Source organism: Stegodyphus dumicola, chromosome X1 (assembly GCF_044657685.1).
Source record: "Stegodyphus dumicola isolate Sdum_Otavi_A_Nest chromosome X1, ASM4465768v1".
NCBI lineage: Eukaryota > Metazoa > Arthropoda > Arachnida > Araneae > Eresidae > Stegodyphus > Stegodyphus dumicola.
The window spans coordinates 196,942,775-196,955,097 of NC_140780.1; the positions used below are offsets into that span (position 1 = coordinate 196,942,775).

General features: G+C 30.7%; 1 protein-coding gene across 4 annotated transcripts in view; it reads right to left on the minus strand.

The window, feature by feature from the left end:
* The window catches only part of LOC118192162 (uncharacterized), a 201,952-nt gene that overhangs the window by 83,096 nt on the left and 106,533 nt on the right, over positions 1-12,323 (minus strand). For all 4 annotated transcript variants that reach the window (XM_085807839.1, XM_085807837.1, XM_085807838.1 and 1 more), the window contains exon 2: positions 4,711-5,612. In XM_085807839.1, coding sequence (XP_085663965.1) covers positions 4,711-5,470 — 760 coding nt within the window. In that variant the 5' untranslated portion in view covers positions 5,471-5,612. The remainder of the gene's footprint in view (positions 1-4,710; positions 5,613-12,323) is intronic.

Sequence of the window (12,323 nt, forward strand, 5' to 3'; positions counted from 1 at the left end):
CCGAAAATATTTCCAGATAGTTTTCGGAAGTGGAAGAAGAAGGTTAATAAGTGCCTGAACAAATTATCGATCTCAAGATACTTCAAAATTGTACGTGATTGATCAAGAGCAATGAGTAACCTGTCATATTCACAAATTCTGTCAATATTTTGTTGCAGCGCTAATGTTTCAAGCAATATTTTCTCCTTGTATTGCTACAGGGATGAATGCTTGAGAGAGTAGAGCTAATTTCTGCAGCAAATGCGGGAAAACAAATCATAAAAGTGCTCCAAAGAAGAATTTAAAACAAATACTTCGATGCTGATGCGTATGCCGATAGATAAAATAATCATTATTGGGACAATTTAAATAAATTACGGTGATACCAAAAATGTAAAACATTCCTTCAAAATCTTAAGTGCCTCATGCATTAAGCCTTAAATACACCTCTGAATGCCTTAAATACACCTCTGAAGACAGCTGAAAATTTCAAAATTTATTTAGATTGCTTGACCTCATTGACACTTGCTCGCTAATGAGACAAAAGTACGATTAATTCATAAGTAATGGAAAATCTATTCAACAATACATGTGATTATTAAATGAGCAATTTATTTTCTGAAACTTTTCGAAGTACTCCTCACTTATTGAGATAATTCTTCTGTAAATTCTCTAATATTTATACAACGTAGTTCTAAAATTTTTATTGGTCATTTTATTTTCTCTATTCCAAATTTAAAAAAAAAAAAAAAAAAAAAAAAAAAAAAAAAAAGAATTCCTGGAAGCAATATGATTTATTATAAAATTCATTTTAATTGAATATAACGATCGAAATTTATTTAAAAAATTAATCCACATCAGTTGTTTATTTTAGTAAAACAGTTTATTCAGAAACATTCCTTTTAAATAGAATCTGATTTGAAATTTGGCTGTAGCTGGGAATTGATAAAGTTAATTTTATTTTAAAGAATAAAAAAAAACAGTAATTTAACAAGAAAATAGAGAAAAGTTTAAAGCTTTAAATGGAATTTTATTCTTAAATAACGCTATAAAATTTTACCTAGAATGTAAAATTATTCTTCTTTACTTATTTTTATTTATTTATTTATTTGCTTGTTTGTTTATTTTTCCTCTTCATTTCTTAAGATGCAAAAGACTGATACAACTCGCCATAATTCTTTCTTTTATAATCCAAAATTTTTCAATGCAAAATACGTGTAAATGTATATGTACAGACTTTCTTTCATTTTTTTTTTTTTTTTTTTTTTTTTTTTTTTTTTTTTAAATTTTATATTTGTCATAAAGCTGAAAGATTGGTACCTAATGAACAAGAAGTGTTTTCCCTTTGCATCATGCATGAGTTTGCACATCTTCGAGTGCATCGAAAGCGCTACTTACACTATTAGTGAAGTAATTTGCAAAAGGAAGAAAACAAGAAATTTTTCAAAACGCAAAATAAAATTACTTCTTTGCCAACAGCAGTTTTTCAGGCCCAAATTAAAATGCAAACCCGGCTAGCTATAATTACTCTTCCAGGTAAAATTCGTATAATCAATGTACCGTTCACATTGTGCTTATAAGAATCTTTAAATTTCATCCCGTCCGCCCTTGCAGCTAACAGTATTTTGGAAAATTCCAAGTATTTCAAAGTATCACATAATCCAAACTACAAGCTGTCAAATTTCCCAAAAGCTTTATTTGTGAGGATAAAATAAAGAGGTACTTAAGTCCCTCTTGCACTGTATAGTTTATTAATTTTCTTCAGCTTAATTAAGCAAACTGAACTAAGCAAAAGTATTTTCAAATAGCAACTTACTTCAGAATTTTCATCAACACTACCCCCCGCCAAAAAAAAGTTTTAAAAAAAAAGGAATTAAAATAAACTATGTTTTTCGAATCTCTAGTTTATGAAGCGGGAATTTTTATTAACTATCGCTCAGAAAAACTTTTAAGGATATTCCCACTATTAAGCTTTAGAATTTCGGAAGTCTCCCTCCCCTTTTTTTCCCAGCCCGCACGAGTTTGCATGTTCGAAAGCCTACTACATATATAAACTGCAGATTAATTTATAAATGTGGATTTCAAACTACTATGAAAAGCATACTGTGTATTCTACATTCCAGAAATAAATGTTTTCTTCTTCGATAACTAACTTCTCTTGTATTAAACATCCTCATCAAAAATATATTCAGAAAGGAATTCAAAAGAAAGTTACTCTGTACGTTAGATTTAAAAATCATACATATAATTTTTTGTTAATATTACTTGAAATTTTGCAAGAGTTCTTTTTAAAACTCAGTAAACTTTATCTTTGGCTGCTTGTTCACTTTAGATTTTGTTATAATCTAAGAGCATTTAAATACAGCTGAGTGGAAAAAGAGAAAATTATAAATGTAGATATGGGTAGAAGTAATATTTAATAAATTGCATACTGAGTTATTTTATTAGTGCATTTCACGAGCAATATATAATTTTTCCTAGTTTTACTTTCATTCAGCGCATTATCACTAGCCATTACGCATTTACAAGCAAAAGTAAATAATTTAAATCAGTATTTTTCATATTCATACGTTAAAAGTGACCATAAAAACTTTACAGTAAATATAGATGCATCGTAATTATAAGGAATATAGTGGAATGTGTAGAAATATAGTTATGATTTTCACCGCCTTTTAAGATTTTGCACATGTTAACGAAAACAGAATCTCAAATTCTTATTTTTGCCTAATTCTTAGCACAGAAAGTATTAAGCCAGAAAATAATTTTCTTTATTAAGTACACACTTCTTTATTTATAAAGTGTAAAGTGAAGAAATTATAATGCATTTTTCCTTAAATTTTTGTATTTTTTAAAAGCATTATTTTGTGCACCATATAAAATTAACAAATTTGGCTTAAATTAGGTTTAATTTTTTACGTATTTACACATTATTCTTATTTATTTATTTTAGAGCTATTATTTAACCTATTATCGTATTAAGATATTTTCTAGTATTACTATTAAAATACCTTCTTTTCTTAATACTAATAAAATATAATAATAAAAATTCTCTGAAACTGAGGACTAACCTAAAGCATATCTTTACTGCATACGTATCTATTTTTCACACACACACACAAAAAAGCATATATTTAAAAAGCAAGTTTCTACCTCGACACATCTGTTTCACACTCCCTTTAAAGGGAAACTTTTTCATGTGTATTAATAAAAACCTGTATTTCAATAATCATGATTAACATTATATCCTCAGTCATAATATATAAAAATAAATATATTTCTATATAATATGTTACTAATTATTTATATTTAGTTTAGTAAATTCATATTTAGTTTCGAAAACCACGTTCGTAAAAATATTCAAAATTTTGATAAAAATTCAATTCATTTTTATCGAAAAATAATTATTTCAATATTAACTAATGATTGTATTCGGCTGTATCTGTTTAGTCGCACAGTTCGAAGGATTTTAAATTAGTAACGATAACTGGCTTATAGTGAAATTTCTTCAACATTATCATTTTAAAAAATGCCACAAAAAAGTAACATAAAACTATTGTCAATAACCTACTCCATATAGTTGCAGTTAACTTGACTGTAATATTTAAAAACAGTAACAATTCGTAATTTAAAGAGCGCACGATGTTTTTACTAATATATTATAAAAGTTTCTATGAATAAACAACCGAAACTATTTTTCTTAATTTATACTTTAAAAAAAATATTGCAAATTAAGATTAGCTAAGACATTAATTAAATTTTAAATGTCTTATTTTTGTATATATTTCTAAAATCTCAATATACTGACGATTTGTTTATGGCCCAAATCATTTATGATGATAGTTTTACGAAATAATAAACAAGCACTACAAAAAAAAAATTACAAAAAAAAAAAAAAATAAGTAACAAAACTCAAAAATAGAGAACAAAATAAAAATTTCGGGCAATTAAAATAAAATGCAAGTTAAAAATTAATGTATCAAATCAAAAAAGCAAACAAAAAGACACAAAACTTGAGCACATTGAATAACACAGCGACTGCTATTTCTAATAGACATTTAGATGGGAGACCAGGTTACATGATTATATAAAATACACTTAATTGTTTTCAGTAAACAGAATCAATTTCAGAAGCGAATGAAGTAAGGTTAAAAATCCTCAAATTAGCAATAAATTAAAATTTGCATTGTAGAATTTTCTGAAATTATCGATTCACTGCTATTTAAATTTTTATTTTCCTAAATTTGACATAAACAAAAAGAAAAAGACTGAAAAAATAATAAATTTTTAACATTAACATTTTTTTTTTAAATCCAGTCCTCATCAAAGATGAAAAATATACGTGCATCACAGCAGGAAAGGAGCCTATGCTCCTCTTAAATAATAAATCGGATAAGTATAAAAATTTAAAGTATTAGTTTTATATTTTCGTTATTTTGTAAAGTTAGAAAAATATTCATTAACGAAAACAATTAGTTTCTTTATAGCTTATTTATTTATCTTTTTTGAGAGAAAAATGGTCTTTAAATATTTATATTTTACTATTTGTTATGAAACGATGACCTAAATCGTATTTCGAAAATTGAGTAAGTATAAGCACATTTTCACACACTGTTATAGAATAAGAAAAAATTATATGCACTCGACCACTTTTCTGCTGTGTAATTTTTCATCAGAATAAAGTTAACATTTTAGTTTCAGTCTAAAGATGAAAACGAATAAGAAATGACTTACCGAACTGACTCCTCATCCATGGATAGAGCGGACTGGGCATATTCCCAGCTTGAGGAGGTTGAACCTGTTGCTGTTGTTGAACTTGTTGTTGATTGGATGGGGGGCCGCCGTGATTCTGGTACATCTGGGGAGGCGGTTGTTGCGGGGACTGAACCGGACTTTGGCACGGGGGCATGGTATTGGGCGGCGGAGGGGGCGGCGGTCCACATTCCGAATTCACCTGTCGATGGACCACCCCGTTGGGGTCGTGACCTAGAGCTTGTTGTTGATGGGGCGGTCCGTGTGGAACCGGTTGAGGTTGCATTTTGCAGCTTGGATACTGAGCTGGTGACATGTTTGGATGCTGTGAACCGTTGGGGTCGTGATGAGGTGACCCCCGACAATTATTCTGTCCATCCTGCGGTACATATGCGTTTGGATGGTTCATAGGTGCATGTTGGGGCGGTTGATGTGCCGGCTGAGGAAGAGGAGGTCCAGGAGGTGCTTGGTTGCAAGGATTCCCGTAATACTGGCCCGGGGGGCTAGGTGAATTAGGCGACGAGGTGATCGGACGAATCTCCAGTCTGTCATAAGGGGGAAAACGAGGATAAGTTGCCCCTTGCACTGGCGAAGATGCATATTGCGGCTGAATATACTGTCTTTGCCCTTGATCACACAAATCACCATTCGGTTGATTGTGAACTTGTTGTCCATTGTACTGTTCGACCCCTGCTGGACTCCTGAGGTCAGGTATATAAGAATTAGTATAATACGAACTCATACTATGCTCTTGATCTGTATTTTCGTATAATGGAGACCAGTTCTTAAATACAGCTTCGGACGCTTGCGGGCGCTGCGCAGACGTAGTAGAATTCGCCGTCGTGAAGCTTGGCAACCACTCGTTGGCCTGCTACCATTCAAACCTAAAAAATTAAAAACATTATATTTTGAATTTTCAAATAACAAACTGCTAAATCAGTCTCCACGTGAGTCTGAAAACGATTTAAAAATACAATCGTCATCTAAGCAAATGAAAATCGGCCCAAATATCAAGGATTTCAACTAACAAGTTTTAAAGTGCTTGCTATTAATGCTTTGCCTTCAAAAGCTAACAAAATAGCTTTTCGATACCTGTTTCTGATAACACATTTTCTTTCTTCATACGTACAGCGCCGCGGACTAAATGAACTAGAATTCGGGTCACTGAAATTTTTACACATTAATTCGTGAGTTAAACATTTTACATCTTACGTGAGAATTGAAATTAATTTTCAAAATTTCAGTTTTTCCGTTTATTCGATTGCAGAAACCTTTAATGTTACCAAACTACTCTTCCTATTTGTCGTGTCACGTTGTACTACTAAATCGTCTTCCGTTATTTTCATCTTGCTACTTCAAACACATGAGGAAGTCAAATTTCCAAATCTCAGGGATTTTGTCAAACTATGCGATATAATGGGCTTTCCATGTCTCTCAAATTATAACAATACATTACTTATACCAAACTTATAGATTTTAAAACAATCTGCATTATTCTTAATAATATTATTGACCCTTATTAGCATAGCTAATAATGACCTTTCTAATTTTTATTGCGTTAAATATTTCCTCTACAGTACTGTTATCATTCACTCGAAAAGAAATTTCGGGAACAAACATTTCAACGTCAATTAAAAAAATTTTGCTGTTGTACTTTGCTATGAATATAACAATTTACATTTCTTGGCACATGTTACCGAGGTGAATAAGGTCCTGCCATTGCAAAATTCACTAAGTATTTCGCGCATAGGAACTTCGATGTAAAATTCAAGCCGATTTAGTCCGGGATGAATGACTAGGAAGATGATTATTACCTGTGTAAACCAAAACGCTTTTCCTCTTTAGAGGATAAGATTCTTCAAGTGTTGGAAAAGCTGTTCCCGCAAAAATATAGTCACTCATGTTATAAAAGTGAGTCACCTTCCATCGTCTCATAAAGAAATCACATCAAATACGTACGAAAAAATAACTGCTAAATATTAATATCAACAACAGTAGAACGACAGCTGATGACATACAGTTGAGATAACTATGTTCTACTGTTCTTATTCTTAATATAATACAAACCGTTTTTCTTTATGTGCATATGAGTATGCCAAAGTTCGATTTTCAAACGTCATCTTCTGGGAGTTACCGTAGTCCTTCATGCGTGCTGTTATGGAGAGGACAAAATCGAGTCTTGTTTTTGTTTCCGAAAAGTTTGATCGTTTCTAAATATTATTCTTATTTGGAATTAAAAAATGTTTCGAAGTGCTAATTTTATTCGATATGATGAGCCGCATATCACACCAAGTAACATTAAATTTCAAGATCTAGACGGGAGGCAAAATTATTTTTAAAACCTTTAAAGACCGAATGAGGAAGATATGCATACCGTGAATGTAATGGTGCCACTTATATACTAGGCTTGTAACTGTGACTAGTGTCAATTATTTCGTTATCATTAAAAATAGTAACTGATGCTACTGAAGGATTTTTAAAAAAATTGACACACAAAATTATTGCATTCTTTGATAAAAAGTAACTGCATGATACATTATAACTGTATGATAAAAAGCTCCTGCAGCTTTTTTTTTTTTTTTTTTTTTTTTTTCTCTCTGATTGAATATTTAGAATAAACCGACAGTCGCATTCTAGATTCGATTCTTAGACACGTATCAATCAGCTAGAGTAGAGATGTTGCTTTTCTAGTGCCTACTGTAAATGTGAATTAATGTTTTTAGAAAACTCCTATGAGTTTGAGTTCATTCTTTCCTAGGGAGAAAACACACATGTGTTTTGTTTTAGAGCTTACCTTCCTGTTTACTCATTTTCTTTTTACTAAGTTAATTGAATTTTATTCTTCATATTCTTTGATTACACATGTGAATGAGAGATGACATTACACACCCTATTACTTATTTAGAGGTATGCTTCTGTTAGTTAAGTTAAGTGTTTAACTTGAAATGTATTACGTAAGAAATATCTTAAGCTATTTGACTACTATAAGCTACTTTCTGTAACCATAACTTGCTTCGTATAGACACAAATTTAACATGAACTTAAGTTTAGTACAAAAACTAAAACAGAAGAGCTGTCTTAAAGTGCTGTTTTTCAGGAAACCTGCTTTAGAAGAGCAACCAACAAGTAGCATTACACTCACTTCACAAAAAACACACACGAAAAACAAAACACGGAAAACGAACGAAAAACACGAAGAAACGCACGAAAACAGGATGAAGTTCGATAAATAAGACTTTTATGGATATCGCATAAGAAGTGAAATCCGTTTACAAAACTGATTTAAACTTCTGTCATAGCACTTTATACTAAACAACTAGACATTAGTAAAGTAACCAAAAGAAATTTTGGTTTATTTTCAACATATTTTTTAGATTTTGAAAATCACATAAATCTGAAAATTTGAAAATCTGAATTTGAAAATCACGTCTATTAAAAAAAATCCGCTATTTCTAAAGGCAATGTTTAAAGGTATTTGTACTCTCTAAAACATTTTTCAGATCAATAGGGCGAGCAATCCGTCTGAAATCTATCCCTATTCCTTTCGCTGTTCTTAATTTCCAGCAACAAAAATTCACATAAATCATCATTAAAATGCAAAATTCAGAGCGTTCAAGAGCAAACTGGATTTATTTGCTTATGAAATATAATATATAAAAATGCGTAACTTCTTTCTTTGAATAAAAGAGTAGAGGCTGCTTATTCGCTTTTGGAAGCTTAATTGCTTATCCATGCTATATATAGCAATGAAGGCAATATGAATGTGTTTTAAAAAAAATCGAAGAGTTATGCTTGTGTAGAAAAAAATCTGACAAGAAGGTTTCCTATTTCACCATGCTTCGTCTTCCTGTACTGTTTTTTTTAAAGCTTAAAGAAATAAATATTAACGATGAAGGCTTTAGTTGCTAATCTACTTTACAAAACTCTGCTCCGACTTTATTGTATGCTTTGATTTTACAACTGCGTCGCAGTATAACTTCACAATAATGTCACGGTGTAACTTCATAATAATGTCGCAGCGTAATTACACATTAGAGAGCGACTTCAAAAACAACGTCACAATATGACTTCAAATCAACGTCCCTATGTGACTTCACATTAATGTCACAATACGAAATCATATAATCGTCGCAGTGTGACGTCGCACAAACGCAGCAATGTAATGTCACAAAAAGACGACATTAAGCCATACCTACAACGTCATATATATCACTTGTAGCCCAAAGGGGCAATTTACTCAGAAGGGCTATTAATTTCGTTTTGGCATTTTGCGTCGTCCGGTATAAAACAGCGTTTCGGTTTTCAAACTGTTGCCACCAAATATTGCAGCCCTCCATAATATTTAAAGAAATTAAATAAGGAAGAATCTGCATGAATGTATGTTTCTCGCATTGTGACAAAAACAACGGAACCTGGAGACATCAATTTTTGAATATCGTAGTCCTCCACACGAATCTGGAAGGCCAAATTTGGAATCTGGAATTTGTTTTATTATCTGTTTTATATTTTGTAAAACTTAAATGAATTTTTGATTAACAAACTCAATGATTTCAAAGCGATCAATTGCAACACTGTACGAAAAAAAAAATATCTCCAGCGCGTGAGACTGTATCGGAAATTCTAAAGATATGCTCTTTAAATATTGTGTGTTATTGCTGTTGAATTGACTTTTGTGGTTTAAGTACGAAGAACATGATATTTAATAAGTAAAGGTAAAATAAACGTTAAAAATACAGTATAAAATCTGAAAGTTACAATTATTTATTTTTTTTTTTTTAATCCGTGTTGGACGAGCTGTGTTAACCGAAGTCCGATTATTATCGGCCAGGACGGTTGCAGCACATTTGTATATTACATTACGTTACCTACAACGTCACTGTACATTTTGATCGTCATAGTATGACATCTTTGCAATGTTACAACGACTTCGCCGTGCTGTTGACGTACAGTAATAATGCAATTTTATTTGATATCTTTACTATTTCTTTTCGAACTTCGAATTTCGGATATCGTTGAACTCTACGCATTAAATCTTTGCTTATGACATCGCATAATTTATATGTATATAAGTAACGAAAAAATAAATTACGACAGGTGGGCTGATGCCCAAAAGCCAGTACACAAAACAAAAACATAAGCATTTCAAAATGCAAAAAAAAATTTTTTTAATTATTGAACCTGAACAATATAAAATTGTAAAAAATTACTGAAAATTCCTTGATCTTTTTTCAAGGAGCAACCGAAGAATTTTGAACAGAGCCACCTTTCTGAACTAAATCTAATGATTTTTAAAACTGGATACTTTTGAAAAATTACAGAAAATGTCAATTAAGAAAATGTATTTAAAATTAAGATAATTAAAGCGTTTTAAAAGTGAAATAAAACAAATTAATTTTTTTCGATTTGATAATCATCAATATAAAAATTAATAATATCAATCATCATAATTTGAAATTTCTCAGCTCTTATTTATTATATACATACATATATAGGTAGATAGATAGATCGAGAGCAGGGGCGTAGCTAGAGGGGGGCAAGGGAGAGTATCTGTCCCCGGGCGCAGAATCCAAGGGGCGCCAAACTGATGTTACGACATTTTTCATCCTTGGCAAGCACTAGGGGGCGCGAAATCTTCAGTTGTCTCTAGGCGCTGAAAACCCTAGCTACGACTCTGATCGAGAGATATAGATACAATTTTAAAAGTAATTTAATAAAGTGGGTAAAATTAAGGACTTTCATTTTGAAAATCCATTGCAGGTGAGATTAACATCACTTTTTTTTTTTTTTTTTTTTTTTGTTTGTTTTTTCTTTCACTTTCCCGGATTGTAATACCATTATATTTTGAATATATACATAAATTCATAATGATACATATTATTAAAATCGTGCAAAATTTATCAACTTTGTTTTACCACACAGATTTGCAGCGTCTAGTGCATCTTCGGCATTTAACTGTTTATTTATTTTTTAATTTCTTATTTACCAATAAAGGGTAAATAAGATTTTAATGATATCTTAATTGGAAATTTATCAACTTTTCCAACTAAGATATCATTAAAATCGCGCAGTATGCTGCGGAATTAATTGAATAATCAAGACAAAATATGTTTTTTTTTTTTAATTTCTAATTCGAAAGCCAGCTCCCTTTATTGGTAAATAAGAAATTGAAAAATAAATAAACAGTTAAATGCCGAAGATACACTAGACGCTGCAAAAATCTGTGTGGTAAAATAAACTAAAGTTGACAAATTTTGCACGATTTTAATAATATGTATCATTATGAATATATGTATATATTCAAAATATAATGGTATTACAATCCGGGAAAGTGGAAAAAAAAAAAAAAAAAGTGACGTTAATCTCACCTGCAATGCATTTTCAAAATGAAAGTCCTTAATTTTATGTATATAACTTTTGTTATATACATAACATATATATATGCGTGTGTGCATATATTGTTTCAAAAGAGTTAAATTAAATTTAAATCCACTGAAGGCAAGAGTATTGTAGAAAAGAGTTTTTGCAGGCAAGAGTTTCTAAATTACTTTGGTTTTCTAAAACATTTGATTTTCTACTCTAAATTGACTTTAATTATTCTAGTCTTTACTTGGTAATTTCTCTAAATTCCACTTTTTAAAATTTCTTTTTAGTAATTCACAACATTTGGTTTTACTTTTGATTTTGAATTTTCCTTTTATCCTTGCCTACATGGATGACGGAACACGAATTGAATAATTGAACAGTTAAGTTTTGAGGCAACTTCCCCTTGATAAGTTTGTCTCCTGCCTGCTCAGCAATTATCCACTTATGCATTTTTATAAATTTTTAGGATTAAAAAATTTATTGGAATTATATATTATACATTTATTATATATTCATAGATTTTGATACTTGCACTTGATTTGCGTGTGCTCTCAGAATTTAAATGATATTGTAGATTAGTTCGCAGCAATAATTAATCATTTATTTGTAATTTAATTTCATTTAAAATTTAATTAACTTTCAATTTGCTTTTTTACGAATAGAGAATGTTTTGTATTATATGTCTATGTTGTTATCTATATATAAAATTGTTGAATAAATAGGACTTTGGAAACAATTATATGTATGTATATACAAACCATGTCCACAAAATCCTTATCCAGCTTTTGTTTTCAGAACCATTGGTCACAGATATATATACACAGTGTCCAGAACTAAAGAACCTTACTTCAAAGCTGCCTACAATCAGGCTACAGTCGAAACCAGTCATCAGAAAATTGTGAAATTTTGTTGCGGACTTAATGAAGCGATGAAAATGTCTTTCAGCGAAAAAAAAAAAAAATGTTTACATTTATCGCCATCTTACAATATTTTCATAATTTTATAAATTTTATTATAATAAAACATGTTTCTCGTGATGGCCATCATTTTCAGCTGTCAAGTGAAATCGCAAGATGGCTTGTTAAAAGATTTTCTGAAATGCGTGCTGGGAACTGTTGAGCACGTGGCGTAAAATTCTGGCTTTAAGAGCAAATGAAGTTCTTGGATTGTCATGACTTACCAGTGGGGATCGGGGAGGCTACACATTACGAAAGTGGAGTCTGCTGAAATGT